Here is a 16,280-nt window from a genome sequence, read left to right as displayed (position 1 = left end):
GTTTCTATGGCTCAAAGGTGGTGAGTGTCCCATCGACCATTAATTTCAGCTATTCCCCAGTCAAATCTGTTTTCACTAGTTATCAGTTTCCCTGTAATGATTGGGTCATCCCATGCCCAAATCATCACAAAAAATGAACTTTTCAACCAAGCGGGGTAAGGTTTTTAACAAAATGTGGTAAGATGATAGAGGGTATAAAGTAACTTACAAATGTTAATTTTAGCCCTCAGTGATACACGGTATTCATACAGCAGGAGGACAAAATTTTGAAATTTATGGTTACCAGGTCAACAGAAAAAAAAAAAATCACAATTTTGCTTACAATTATGGTATCTCTGGCTCATTTTGAAGCTAATGGAGCACACGTTTCAGAACACAAAATTGTTTTATCATAAAATATTACAGTCTTCATTTCAGGGTCACATGTGAACTTTGACCTCGAATGTTTCTGGAAATAAAATATCCAATACAGGTAAATGTAATCTCTCCTTGGCAGAAGTTTTATTTTGGTATACCGAAAAAGAAAAACCCGTACAGTTGTGATAGCTTAAATGAAAATGCAGGAACTGTGGGGGGTTCTGATGGTGCTAAGTAAAGTAGAGGTGCCGCTTACCACACAACACACCACCTGAGTGGGTTTAAGTGAACGGGAGGATAGAACTAAAAGAACTGTTGACTTGGCGCAACACTCTAAATATGAAAGAAATATTAAAGATAACGCAGCTTCCATACTCTCCCAGCTATCCTATCCTATTTCCTCTCTATTCCTCGCAAGCAATCCCACTTGCCTTCAGCTTCATCCATGCTGGCTATTGTTTTCCTCTGCTTACTCTTATAGATGTCCCGCTGTCTGTTCCATTGCCTGATCACCAGCTAGCTTGAATTCCTAATTTCCACTATTCATACCCACTCCTCGTCATCCCAATACACACGCTTTCTCTTCCCCTTCTAGCCCTTATGCTTCTCTGTCCCATTCTCCCCTCTGCCCAATCTGTTACTTCTTTTCACACACACTTTTTTGTTTCTTCATATCCCTTTTCCATCAGGTTTGTCGGGGTTACCTTTAACATTTGGGACCCCAACATCCTTAGGTCTCCAAATTGTAAGTCCATTCATGTAGACATTATTACGTGATCATCTCTTCCATACACAATTAACCCCTTGAGTGGCAGGTTTCCTACCACCCTGTCGTGCCCACCAGGGCAGGTTTTTTAAAATGGTCTAATCATTGAATTTCAACTAATTTTGCAGTTGCGTCTCAAGAGCCATAACTTTTTCATTTTTCCATTGACATGGCCATATGAGGGCTTGTTTTTTGCGGGACAAGTTGTGATTTTTTAAACAGGGGGGAGGAAAAAAAGAAATGGGGAAAAAAGAAAAAAAGGGGCCATGTCATTAAGGGGTTAAATAATGTATTAACTTCCTTCTCTGGGTCATTACGACGCACACGGATACCACATGTGTGATTTGTATTTTTGATTTTTTACAAAGTAAAGGGAGACAAGTTTTTTTTAATTTTTTTAATAATTTTTTGACTTTTTATTTTTTTTTAAATTTTTTTTTTGTCCCTTTAGGGGACTTCCACAGGGACCCATCAGGACCCCTGATCACATTCCGGGGGTCCGATGGTGACAGCCCTTTACATGCTGCAGTGACAACCCTTTACATGCTGCAGTCACATAGACTGCAGCATGTAAGGGGTTAACACAGCAGAGATCGGAGGTTTTCTCTGATCTCTGCTGTAAGAGCTGGTACCTAGCTGTCCTCTGACAGCCAAGCACCAAGCTCTCCCTGCCACAGAGACCATCGGCTTGCTTCTGACAAGCCGATGGTCTCTATGGCAACTTGTAAACAAAGCAGGAGGTTGCCGACATATCGGCAATATCTTCTGCTGGTTTTTCAAAGCCCTTGCACTGCTCTGTGTGGGTCTGTGCAGGCAGAGCACAGTGTCACAGCTTGTGGCATTGTGCTCTGTAGCTCCCATAGTGATACATAGCCCGGAAATCTTCCGGGCTATGTTGCTATGAGCAGTGGAGCTCGTCCCGGAAAATTTCCAGGCGTGCCACTCAAGGGGTTAAATATATACATGTTTTGTTTTTTGTATTTTCTCCCTTGTTCCTCTGCCATTAGTGTGCACTCCATTGATCCGACTTGTACCTTTTAATGAATTATTTTTATATAATTAAGACCATATTGGCTTGCAATTTCATGATAGGTTATGTTTTACTTGTATCTTAACCCGTAAGTGACCAAGCTGGTTTGCGCCTTAATAACCAGGCCAACTTTTGGAAATCTGCCAGGCACACCTTGAGGCCAATGTGGTTGTTTCTGAATCTGTGTTACAACTCATGAGATTCATCCTCACACACACAATAATTTCTTTTTTTTGCAAATAGATATTCCTACAACTCACCGGAATTGCCATGGGCAGTAAAATGGCACCGCAATATGCCAACCTTTTCATGGCAAGATTGGAGAGTGACTTTCAGGCCTCCTGCCCCAACAAACCATTGTCCTACTTCCGCTACATTGATGACATCATGGTCATCTGAACCAACACCAAACAAGAACTAATAAAATTCCATGAGAGATTCAACGCATTTCACCCCACCATAAACCTGACATTAAGCTACTCATATACTGAAATCAACTTTTTGGACACCACCATAAAAAACAACTCAATACAGACACCGCTATACTGAAAACCGATTGAATGGCCCACATTCTCAGATGGGATAGTTTCCCTCATAAACACATTTAAAAGTCCATTGACTACAGCCAAACCATCAGATACAAACAGAAGTGCTCCAACCCAAAGGACAGAGAGGAACATCTATACCATCTTAAAAGGACATTTTTAAATCAGGACTACCATCCGACCTCAATTAACCCTTTGCAATCCACTGTCTGACGTCTAAAGACATTCTGATTAAAGGCTGTACAGCTCTGATGTCAGAAGACGTCCGGCAGGGTATTCTTACTGTATATTACTGGACACTCTGTAGTACTGGCTCTAGCCACCAGATGGTGCCATTGTAAAATTGCAGAAAGGGAAAGCCCCCTAGGAAACCCTGAATTGGATTGCAAAGGGTTAATGACCAAATCACCAGAGCCACCAAGATAACCAGAAATAAACAACTCCAATTCATAGAGAAGGAAGGAAACGATCGTGTACCTCTAGTAGTGACCTACAATTCACAGATAGAGGTACTAATGAACACAGCAAAGAAACTCCACCATACCCTACACAAAGATGACTGTCTGAAAACCATATTCCCGGACCCTCTGCTTCTGTGTTACAGGCAACCTTCAAATTTGATGAACTTTATATTCAGGAGTGCATTGCCCTCTGACACACAGGAAGGAACTTATCCCTGTAATGTAAGGAGTTGCTCACATGTACAGACCGAAGACAGGATACAAATCCCCAACACACAGCGGGACTAAAAGATCCCTGGGACATTCACATGTGTCCGATATTGTGTACCCGATCCTGTGCAGTAAATGTTCTGTTAGGGGACTTTATATTGGAGAAACAGGAAAAAAAATGAAAGAGAGAATGAGGTCTCACCATCACACACTTAAAGAATGAAACACAGAATTAACTGTGGCCGAGCACATTTTTAGTCACGGACACAACATATAAAAGTCACCATATTAAAAGGCAATTTCAAATCACAAACCCATAGAAGAATTTGGGAGTATAAATTTATAACAACTTTTGACACTATCAACAAAGGGCTAAATTCTTCAAGAGGATTCATGCGTGACTGGGAAGTAAAAGAAATCTATAGCATAGATAACACACTTAACAAATCTTAAGTATTTATTTATTTCTCTACTCATCCCGTTGTGTATTGTTTTAAGTGCAAATTAATCACATCCATGTCTGTGCCTTGTCATAAGTATGTGTATATATATATGCATGCCTCTTCAGATCTATTTCATTATGCCTGAGGAAGAACCCTGAGTAGGTTTGAAAGCTCGCTATAACATCATCTATTTTTGTTAGCCATTAAAAGGCATCATATCTACAAGATTACTTGGTTTCTCTTGCGGGGAACAATCACAATTCACTTTAACATGGAATAACTATGTAAAGGTTTTGCATATCCAAGTAATTCTGTCATTGTTTTTTTTGCCACCTATTGTACTTTATTTAGATAGTAAAAAATAGACTAATAGAATTTGTGTATATGTATTGTAGCAAGTTGGGGTACACTTGCCTGCGGATCGCCAACCTCTTGCACATGAAAATGGCACACCACACGTGTAGAAACTCCTCAGGAGATGTGGATTTCTTTATCTGGCTCCTTCCAGCCTTTATTTGTCATCACCGCAATCACAAAACACAGCAATATCATCCAACGTCAATATACACAGTCCACATGCACCCCACTTGGGTGTGAGTCCAGGGTTGTCGCTCCTGTCGGACTCTGGCCTCCGCTAGGCCACCAGCCTGCAGCACCTCGGCTCTGCTGCACTGGTCCTCTCTCTCTGCTTCCTGCACAGCTGCCTCTTTTGTAGCTAACTCTTGCTACAACTAGGGTATTAACCCTCTCTTTACCTCTTGCAGGTATTAGAATGCCTGACTAGCACACTCTGCAGGTCATTCTGTGTAATGCACCGCTACAGTATTAAAAGCACCAGATTTGGGAAAATTTTGAAAAAAAATATAATTTTTTTACATTTGCAACTACATATTGTACAAATTTTTGATAAGATTTTTTATTTCCATCTTTACTTTATTGTGGAAGCACATTAGAACTTTAGTTATTTTTAGCAATTTAGGAGACATACAAATTGAACATTAATCATTTTGAGGAACATTTTGTTCTCCTACACCCAGTCAAGATTGCAAAGGCACATAGTTGCCAGAATGATAGATACCCCTACAAATAGCCCGATTGTATTTACCAAGGAGTGTCATGAGTATTTCGAGCCCACCACTTTTTTTTCAGGAGTTAATGCAATTTGTACCACACATGAAAATGAGGATTTGGACCCTAAAATGGATCCCCTGTTTGTCTTGTGTTCATAAACAAACATACTCATTGTGGCCCTAAGATTATGGCTGCATGCTCAGAAGGGTCCAAACTGTCCGGTTACTGCTCCAGGCTCTCAGCTACCTTTGGTAGCCGGGAGCAAGGCTATTTCAAATTTCACAGGCCCACTCTGCCATTTTTCCAATGGCACATGTGCAGAAGCTTTGAAAAGGACCTTGGAGTAAAATCACGAGATCCTTAGGATCCATTCCGCAAGGTGACATGATACTTTAACTTTTTTCTAAAATTTCACGTGATTGCTGTTATCCATTAAATAACGGTGATCACGTGACCATAGACGAACATACCATAGCCACCCGGTTACAGCTTCCCCAGTAGCCGATAACAGGGAGCTGTCACACTCCCGGACCCTGCAGTTTTATTCTACAGGGCCGTATTTTCATGGCCCTGTGGAATAAATCCCAGACACCCAGGACATGAAAACACGTTCTTTATTTGTGGTCTCATATTCACCTGTATATTTCTGCTAGTTCCTTGTTATCCTTATTATGCAACATTTCATGTTTATTTTATATTGATGTGGATACATTTTTTATATACCATTTCTCATATAGTTTGTACTCTTGTCATCATTATTTTCCATAAATACTTGTGTTTATTCTATTTTAAATACTCTTTATATTATTTTATATAATTTTTATTTGTCATGCTTTGATACTATAATAATGTGTTTTATATCTATATTCTATTTTTCTCTTTTATTAATTTTTCAGCAATTTTTTTATTCTTCACTCTGAACATTACCATGCTGAAGGGGTTTTGCCGCAAAACGCATTTTCTCATGCTGGCTACATACGTTATTTAATAAAGAAGAAGTTTTCGGACTGTATCATCCTCACTTTGGTATGGCTTTGGCAACAGGAGAAAAAAAAAATGAAAGTACCATGCATCACATTCAATGATATACCTTAGCACTTGCTTAGGAAATGACTTTATTCTAGAATGAAATGTCTGAGTTCCAGGTACCTCCTCTAGCTTCTTCATGTCGTCTGCGTAGCAACTTCTCATTCTCTACTTTAGTGACAATTTCCCCATCAAGAAACGTGCTTGGTACTTCCTTAGTAGCTAAAGAATCTCTTTTAATTCCTTTCTTAAGAATCGGATTGCTCAAATGAATGGTTTCGTTTCCCATGAGAGTTTAATCTGTCTCTGAATTAGACAGAATTCACCCGTGTAAATAGATCTTTAATGTGAAATGGATTGCATCACTGTCTTAACCCTTTCCAATCCAATTTGTATCCTGGTTTTCCTAGGGGATTACTCTTTTTCTGCCATTATACAACAGCGCTATATGCTGGCTAAAGCCAGTACTGCATGAGGTGATACGTTGGATAGGCTCCGACAGCAGAGAGGCTGGCAATATACAGTAAGAGAACCCCGACAGACGTCTTTCAACATCGGAGCTGTACAGTCTTAAATCATAATGTCTTTAGACATCAGACAGTGGATTGGAGAGGGTTTATGTACACTTTATCAAATTATCACTGTTTGCATCTATCCAGATAAACTGTGCTAGTTCCTGGTACCATCAGTAAACAACAAACTCTTCAGACAGTTTGAAAAGTATACAGAGAGAGACTATTGCACAATTCTTACCTTGTCAGATGCATGATTACTATAAAAAAGGGGTTTAACTACCATGGTTGTCCCACCACAACTACTGTGTCCTTACTGGTTGTTGCTCATCAGAACTGTGACAAGGACCAACCGATTGGCTGCAGCAGTCACATGTCCTGGTACAAACCAACCAGGAAGGACACAGTGGTTGTGAAGCAATTTTAACTGGTGGGACAACCACTTTAGCTTTTTTTTTTACACCTGTTCCCAAAGCCATCCTAAAATGAAACTTACACCAAGTAGTGATTATAATAATCTGTACTACATATTTGATTCCTAAACATATGAATGTATACTTAGTTATATATTCAAGGTCAAAGTTTACATAATGCGACCTTGAAATTAAGACTGTAATATTTTATTATACAGCCATGTTTTATAAAAAGTGTGCTCAATTAACTTCAAAATCCCAAAATGAATTTTTTGGTTGACCTAGTAAACATAAATTTCACATTTTCCCTTATAAGCCTCGTGTGATGCAAAGTGTTAAGGCAGCAGAAATGTTGTCCTAAGGTCTTGCTTACAACCTGAAGGTTCCAAGTTCAATCCCCCCATGGTTCAGGTAGCTGGCTCATGGATGAGTCAGCCTTCTATCCTTCCGAGGTCGGTAAAATGAGTACCCTGCCTGGTGGGGGTTAATAAATAGAAAATTACCTGAAAGCGCTGCGGAACAAGTTGGCGCTGTACATATAACAAGATTTATGCTTGTAGCCGTGCTGTATGCATACCGTGTATCACTGAGGGCTAACATTTACATCTGTAAGTTACTTTATACCCTCTACCACCCTACCAGATTTCATGAAAATGTTCAGGAGTGTAAAACTACTTCTCTGGCAGCGGTAATGATGGTTATATTGCTTGTCACCTTGCACTCTTGTCTACTTGTTAGGCAGCAAGGCAAGGACCTATATTTATGTTCTTTATTTTAGAGATAATTGCCCTTTAATGACTTGCATAATCCTAAACATTTCCCAATAAAATGAATTAATGTTCCTCTGAGTGGAATATTGTAAGAAGTGTATTTCCAGAGAAAGAAAATGTATTGAGCTGCTAGAGAACAGATTGCACAGAACATGTAGTATCCATCGCAAAGCATACAGCTACATCAGTGAGCGAAGCATGCATGGGGGAGGAGAGGGTGTTGATCAGTAGCAAAGTGCTAATTAATTCCCACAATCTGCAAAGGAAAAAAGAACAGATAGCTGCCTGGAGAATTCAATACAACATACGAATATTCAATAGAGAGCCAGCCATTAACTGCATTATAACCAATCGTGCACCCAACACACCAGGCACTGTACATCTACTATGCAATAGGCTATAGGTACTATATACATATTGTTTGAAGAGGTTTTCTCACTCCGAAAACCCTGTTCATATGCCCTGCTGTGGCACTATGGATGTCATAAGTAGTGTGGGAAGGGGTTCGCCTGCTCGAAACCCCCCTCTATAAGCTAAGCTGCTCTGCACAAGCACTCATTGCTCTGGCAGACCTGGGGAGTCCAGGCATTATATGGCTAGTCATTCATTTGATGACCAGCACCTAATGCTACATTATAGCCAGGACCCACAACAATCAGCTGTTCGCAAAGTTTCATTTTAACCCCTTAATGCTCTAGGACGTACATTTACATCATGGACGTTCAAGTTTGTATGGAAGGGAATCAGGGGTCTATCCGGCTACATATAATGCAGGTGCTGGCTGTTTCTTATGGCCGACACCCGCCTGCAACAGCTCCGATCAGCAGGAGCGCTAATCGGTGCTGTTAACCCTTTAAATGCATCTGTCAATTCTGATTGCAGAATTTAAAATGCCCTGGTCGATGCTCGGGGGTCCTGAATGGCCCCCCCCATGATAAGATCAAGAGGAGCCGTTCGCTTGCCATGGCAGCTGAGGGCCTTCTGAAACCCCCCAGGGCTGCCATTGCAGATTTCCTATCAAGTCATGCCTGTGCAATAGCTTGATAGATTGTCTGTCAGATCACAGTATAATGTAATACTATGCTATTACATCATACTGCAGGAGTGATCAGAACATTGATAGCACTTGTCCCTTATGGGGGCTAAAAAAATTGTAAAAATCAGTTAAAAAATAAAAAGGTAATAAAAGTTTTAAAAAAACTTGCCATATTTATGATAAAAAAATCTATTAAAAAAACCCCTAAAATATATTTGATATTGCCGCATCCATAAAATTCCGATCCAAATTATTTACCCTGCATGGTGAACTTCATAAAAAAAAATAATCTCAGAATTGTTAATTGCTTTCTTTGGTCACCCTGTCTACAAAAAAAAAATGGAACAAAAAGCAATCAAAAAGTCATATGTACTTCAAAAATTGTACCAATAGAAGCTACAAAACATTCTACAATAAATGATATTATGCGAAGAATAATTCAGGATAGAAAGGTATAAAACTGGCATAAAGAACACGTTTAGTATACATGAAAGCGCACGCTTACCTGTACAACCTCACTTCTCACACCAATGGTATAGAGCCAGTCAGTGACTTTAGGGTAAGTGTTCAGCATCGGCGTTCTCTCAGGACGAGGCACTTGGAGCTTACACTGAAGCTGCTTACTGATGTAGTTCATCAGCTTGGCCTGCAGGGAGAGAAGGAAGAAATTCAAATACTACAGACAAGTTAAAGCAATTATACTGCCTGTAAATAAAAGTACCAAACAAGGATAAAGTGTCATGTCAGGAGCATACTGGGAGCTGGTACGAGCCCGTCTGCCCTGTCCATGGCCATGAGTATAACAATGCTCTCAGAGAGAAAGTTTTCTTGTTTAGCCAAATTCACACAGCCATGTGACTTGTGCCTGAGAAACTCAGACACAACCTGTATTGGACAGTACCCACCTGTGTCCTGTCCAATCTCCACCCACATGAAAAGAGACGAAAATAGGACATGCCACCATTTTTTTCCCTGCATGCACCATTGGTCCGTGTGAAGAATCATTTGAAGTGAACAGCCTCATAAGCTATAATGGGGCTGTGTGTTGTCCGTGACATAACGCACACCACAAAAATATGGCCCTTACTTCCATAAATCAGAATTCAGCTATTATTATCCAAACACTAGAAAAATTGAACATGAACTCGGACTCCTCTGGGAAATACATTTGCAGGCAGGACCCTCACTTAAAGGGGTTTTCCAGGCACAAAATGGAATTCTGAAAATGCTGATACCTAGGAGGTGCAGCTAAGTAGCGGAAGCCTGTACCTTGTATCTGCAGCCCTGGACAACCTTCATCCCGTGCCGCTGTGTTTACATGCATCACCTCCGCAGTAATCACAGTAACACACTGTTACCTACAACTCCCGACATGCATTGAGCTTGTTTACCACCCAGCACTGTAGCTCCGCCCACAGCTTACAGGTCCTACAGCTTACCAGCACCAACCTCCCTCTCAGAGGGCCAGAGAAAGCAGCTGAAGCAGACAGACAGGACCGTCCAGCACTCTGAACTGCCCATGAGCAATACAGCAGTGCCTCCTGTCCTCCCATCATGCACTGCTCATAGGAAGTTGGAGGCTATGGACAGAGGAGGAAGTAGCAAATGCGGGCAAGATGTTAGAGGAAGTGGAGATATTTTTCAGCCGGAGGGTCATGTGATAGATAAAAATGAAGAAAGTATGTAGACTAGATACAGTAACCCTATTACAAAATGACTTATTGCAAGGATGTACATTAGATTTAGTAGAGTAAAGTGTGATTGTTCTCAGTAAGGGGAACCAAGTAGTCTTGTAGATAGGATACCTTTTAATGGCTAACAAAAATACACGATGTTGCAGCAAGCTTTCGGGATATCCCCTTCTTCAGGCTTATTGATAATACTGTATGTTCTGTGTGTGCAGAGTTTACAATGCACTTAGAAGTCCAATAGATGTGTATATGTTCTGCATGGATGGCGGCTGCGCTTGCAGAATCATGTGCTGCATTTCAAAAGTGTAGCGTCAATGTAATATGACATAAGCAATAACTGGGGAGTGGGGTCAGATACTTTTTCACAACTCTGTAGACATCATGTACCTTGCAGGAATTATTATTTTACATTGCCATAATTCAGAATGTCACCTCAGTGGGTTTAACAAAAAGGTCTCCATAGAAACTAAGCTTTTGTTTAGTCTAAACCATTAATGCCGTACACAAAAATAAATTTCATCTTTTCTATAAATAATAGCAAGTTAAATCCCAGATGCACTTTAACAACTTGTACCAACTCCATTAAAGTCTAAGCCTTTCCACTGAAGAAAGCCTTCCAGAGTAATATCTCTACTATTCGGACTGAAGCACCGCAGCTAGAATAAAGTATAATTACTGCATGATGGAAAGTTAATTTACCTTTTTAAATTTTATTCCTTTTTTTCTATATTTCAATATTGGCAAGAATTCTGCTTGCTGTCAGTGAATTAATCTAGAAAACTCTTTCAGACCTAACACCTATCACAAACAAGAGTTTGCTACAATCACATCAAGAGAAGATCTGGTGAAGATCTGCAGTAAGTTCTTCATCTGAGACAAGGAGAAACAGGTTTATACGTGAGACAGATGGTAAAAGGAATACTCCAATGAGAAGCATTCTTGCAAATCCACTGTATATAGCAAATACTTCTGAAAGGTTGGGTCCCAGAGGTCTAAACCCACGTACGACCTTTGCTTGGCCAAAACTGAATGTTGGCTTTATTTAGATTACAGTACATGCACTAGGAGGATATTGGGGAAGACGCCAGTGAAGACAGGCTGGTGAAAGGTAGAAGATGGGGAATGAAGGGTGGGAGAAGGGAGTCAATATAGTTATAAACTGGAGCAGAGACTAGTAAACATGGCATCTGTGGCCATCATTACCAAGTAGGATAGCTGGTTAATTGGGAAAATCTGAGAGAGGAAGGCATGGATAAGAAGATGAAAAAGTATCAAAGAGGATGTTGAGGTCACCTTTAGGCCGCATGCACAAGGGCGGGTCAGATTCCGCATGTGGGAGCCCGCAGCCATAACTTAGTTTATGTGGCCAATCCTAGTAATAGGTTCAGTTTAAAAACAGCTACTAATTCAGGTCATTAGTATGAAAAGTATTCATGGGATAACCCCTTTAACTAATCCCAAACAGCAATGAGAATTCTAAGTTATTAACCCCTTAGCACTACAGGGTGTACAGTTACGTCCTGCAGCTGCGGGGTATGTATAAAGGGAGATTGTGGGTCACTCACTCTCCATACAGTGTGGGGCCCGGCAGTTTCTTACAGCCAACACACACCCGCAACAGCTCTGATAAGCCCCGCTGCTCATTAGAGCTGTTAATCCCTTAAATGCCCCGACCGATAAGATCACTGGTTGCCGTGCAGTTGCCATGGTAGCTGGTGACCTTCTGAAAGGTCCCAGGGCTGTCATTACAAATTACCTATCAAGCCATGTCTGTGGCATGGCTTGATAGAATGCCTGTCAGATTGCGGTATGATGTAATGTTATGGCATTTCATCATACTGCAGGAGCATTCAAGGCATCACAAGTTGTTGCCCCCTTTGGGGACTAAAAAAAAACAAACTGTAAAAATAAGTTTTAAAAAGTTTTACTAATTATTTTAAAAAAAATAAAGAGTAATAAATGTTTTTTTTAAAAAAAAAAAAAAACCTTTTGCCATATTTATAATAAAATAATTTGAATGATAAAACAAAAATACATATTTTGTATTGCCGCATCCGTAAAGGTCCGCTCTATCAAAGTAACACATTATTTTACCCCGCATGGGGAACGTCATCAGAAAAAAACCCCCGCCAGAACTGTACTTTTTTGGGTCATCCCATCTTCATGAAAAAATGTCATAAAAGCGATCAAAAAGTCGTATGTATTCCAAAATGGTATCAACTAGAGATGAGCGAACGTACTCGGATAAGCACTACTTGTCCGAGTAATGTGCTTTATCCGAGTACCTCCCCGCTCGTCTTGAAAGATTCGGGGAGCGCCGCTGCTGACAGGTGAGTTGCGGCGGGGAGCAGGGGAGAGCGGGCGGGAGAGAGTGAGAGAAAGATCTTACCTCCGTTCCTCCCGGCTCTCCCCTGCAGCTCCCCGCTCCGCGGCGCTCCCCGAATCTTTCAAGACGAGTACAGCGATACTCGGATAAAGCACATTACTCAGACGAGTAGTGCTTATCCGAGTACGTTCGCTCATCTCTAGTACCAACGAAAGCTACAGAACGTACTGCACAAAATGAGCCCTCGCACAACTATGTCAATGAAAAAATTAAAATGTTATGGCAGAAAATAATTTTTAAAAATTAAAGATCTTTGAAAAAAAATAAAAGTAGTAAACAAGACGCACTCAAAGATGTCAGAATTTGGGGGTTTTGTCCATTTCATTTCACTTAGAATTTTTTAAACGTTTTTCATTACATTATATGGCACATTAAATAGTACCATTGAAAAATTCAACTCGTCCCACAAAAAACAAGCCCCCAGACATGTACGTTGACGAATAAATAAAAGTTATGATTTTTTTGAAAGGGGGAGGAAAAAATAAAAATGGAGGGAAAAAAAGGCTTCGTTCTTAAGGGGTTAAAGAAGTTATCCCACTTCTAGCAGTTTTGCTGTAGGAAGCAGACAGCTCTGTACATTGTGCAGTGGCCCAGGTTGGTACTGCAGGCTCAGTCCAATTGGAGTGAATGGGACTACCAATCTGCAGTACCAATCTGGACCACTGCGTAATGTATGGAACTGTCTTCTTGCAGTCAAACAGCTACATTTGAGACAAACCCTTTAAGAAATGAATGATATATAACTGATCTGAGAATGGATTAAATAGGACTTCCTGACTGTACTAACTCAGCTGTTTCTGGTAAATACTTGCATCCTCTAGGACAGAGTTTCCCAAACTGTGCTCCGCAGAGCCCTAGGGGCTCTGACTGAGTGTCTAGGACAGTGGTGGCAAACTTATGGCATGTGTGCCAGAGGGGACACGCAGAATCCTCTCTGCTGGCATGCGCGCCGATGGCTGCTCGCCACTATAGTGATTACCGGTCGTGGTGCCGCAGCTTCCCGGCCTGTAATCACACTGCGGTGCTGATCCTGGTGCACACTCTGAGGTCAGTGTGTGCACCCAGGATCCTTTCCCCCTGACCTCTCCTTCTTAGTTCTGCAGGAAAGGAGAAGGGAGGAAATATTCTGGGCACACACACTGCCGTCAGGGTGCACCCGGGATCAGAGAAGAGGAGGAGCGGCGCTGACCACAAGGAGCAGCTAAGTATATAGGTTGGGGGGCCTATTATTACTGGGGCTACTGTGGGGTTAATATTACTTCAAGTGTTAATATTATTATTGAGGCTACTGTGGGGTTAATATTACTGAGGGGGTTAATATTACTACTCGTGGTACTGTAGGGATAATATTACTGAGGGGGTTATTATTGGGGCTACTGTGGGGTTAATATTACTACTGGGGCTACTACAGGGTTAATATTACTGAGGTGGTTAATATTATTGGGGCTAATGTGGGGTTGATATTACTACTGGGGCTAATGTGCAGTTAAAATTACTACTGCGGCTACTGTGGGGTTAATATTACTACTGGGGCTACTGTGGGGTTATTATTAATACTGTGGCCACTGGGTGGACACTTACTACAGAGGCCACTGTGGGGATCACTCTTACTCCTCAGGGCACTGTGGGGATCACTATTACTACTGGGGCCGTAATAGGGGTCACTATTACTACTGGGGCCAATATAGGGTACGCTATTACTACAGGAGGTACTGTTTGGGTCACCATTACTACTGAGGCCACTGTGAGGGACAATATTACTACTTAGGCCGCAATAGGGGTTACTATTACTACTGGGGCCAATATAGCGAACGCTATTACTACTGGGGCCAATATAGGGGACACTATTACTACTGGGGCCAATATAGGGGGCGCTATTACTACTGGGGCCAATATAGGGGACGCTATTACTACTGGGGCCAATATAAGGGACGCTATTATTACTGAAGCCACCAATATAGGTGGTCACTATTACTACACGAGACAGATTTGCTGTGGAATTCACAATAGCTGTAGCAGCAAAGTGGATGAGATTTTGAAACTCTCATCCACAAGCTGTGGAAAAAATCTGCACAAAACCTGTGGTGTGCGATTTAATTCCAGAGCATATTAATTTTAAATATAATGTATATCAATTGCCCATCCAGTGCTCCAGTATTCCTCCCTGTTTTTTTTTTGTTTTTTTTTAAACGGCCCTGTCCTTTTTATAATGACGGAAGGTAAAAATCATAGGTACCCCTCCCCTGACCACACCCTCCGTAGGGCTCCACAAGAAACTTTTGCTTCAAAGAGGGCTCTATGGCTAAAAAAGTTTGGGAACCACTGCTCTAGGAAATAACTGGGGTATCTTTTCTTAGAACTCTGCGTTTCGCAGTTCCTCTGTTATTCCTCTATAAATCTATCAATTAACTTGATAACTGGGTGTTACCATTTTCCTTGTCCACAAGTGTGTCCCTGCAGTTAGCAGCAATTGGACAGTGGCAGAGTACAGCCCCAACTAGTACCACCCAGATGTCATTTTGTTCATCTTTTTAGAAGGTATAACAGACAAAAACACAACACAGAGATCTAAGCAAACATGCTCCAGAAATGTTATATTAGGTAAAGTCCCCTGGTGCGATCACCGAGTCATGACTGACTCCTAGGGTGACGTCACATCATGACGTTTTCTCGGCAGACTGTTTTTGTGGGGTGGTTTTCCATTGCCTTCCCCAGTCATCTTTACCCCCCAGCAAGCTGGGTACTCATTTTACCGACCTCGGAAGGATGGAAGGCAGAGTCAACCTTGAGCCGGCTACCTGGGACTGAACCTGCAACCTTTAGGTCATGAGTGTTATATTATGGGGTATACAAATGTTAAAACAGACATGTCAGGAGAACTGATAGTTCTACCTGGACTGAAAAAAGGAGTGTTACATTAAAGTGGACCTATGTAAATAAATGAAGATATCATGGACTACTGGCAGTGTGCTGTGCTGACCTGGAGTTGCCAACTTGTTATTTTAAGGACTAGGAATGGAAAAACAGGCATTGGGTTCAATTCTTAATAGTAATTATAACCTGTATGATACACTTTATCACTAAGTCAAAATGGCATAAAACACACACACGGATCACTAGTCCGTTTACAGCTTAGGAAGCCAAAATCAACGCTTGTTAACTATTTACTCCTGTAAAAGCAAACTTAAAGATATTCAACAGCTGGCAGTGCAAGGAACCAAACTTGGCACTACTAACTAAACACAGACCACATGTTGGGATAGGAATGTGAATCTCATGACACCAAGACAACTGTGATGACTATGTAAGTTTCCATAGCATCCAACCATCAAACACAGTGGGGGTGGTAGAAGGGTTAAAGAGTTATTCAACATATATTACGTAATTTCCAATAAAATCTTGATGACAAAGAGAAGATGTTTTGAATATTTTCTAGTTTAGTGAATGGAAAATAAAATATAAAGCAACAGTGTAGCGAATAGATTACAGAGTCTGTAGAACAGTGTCAAGGCTGCGAGGATACAGGTTATACACACTTCATCCAATAGCCTTATAGCACAAGA

The 16,280-nt window shown here is 41.1% G+C and overlaps 1 protein-coding gene across 1 annotated transcript in view; it reads right to left on the bottom strand.

Moving 5' to 3' along the window:
* KSR1 (kinase suppressor of ras 1) overlaps positions 1-16,280 on the bottom strand; it is a 149,161-nt gene that overhangs the window by 83,819 nt on the left and 49,062 nt on the right. The window contains exon 2 of the mRNA XM_066578866.1: positions 9,146-9,286. Coding sequence (XP_066434963.1) covers positions 9,146-9,286 — 141 coding nt within the window. The remainder of the gene's footprint in view (positions 1-9,145; positions 9,287-16,280) is intronic.

Source organism: Eleutherodactylus coqui, chromosome 1 (genome assembly GCF_035609145.1).
Source record: "Eleutherodactylus coqui strain aEleCoq1 chromosome 1, aEleCoq1.hap1, whole genome shotgun sequence".
In the NCBI taxonomy this organism is placed as follows: Eukaryota; Metazoa; Chordata; class Amphibia; order Anura; family Eleutherodactylidae; genus Eleutherodactylus; species Eleutherodactylus coqui.
The sequence above is the reverse complement of the archived record's forward strand: the minus strand, read 5'-3'. Positions and strand labels throughout refer to the sequence as shown.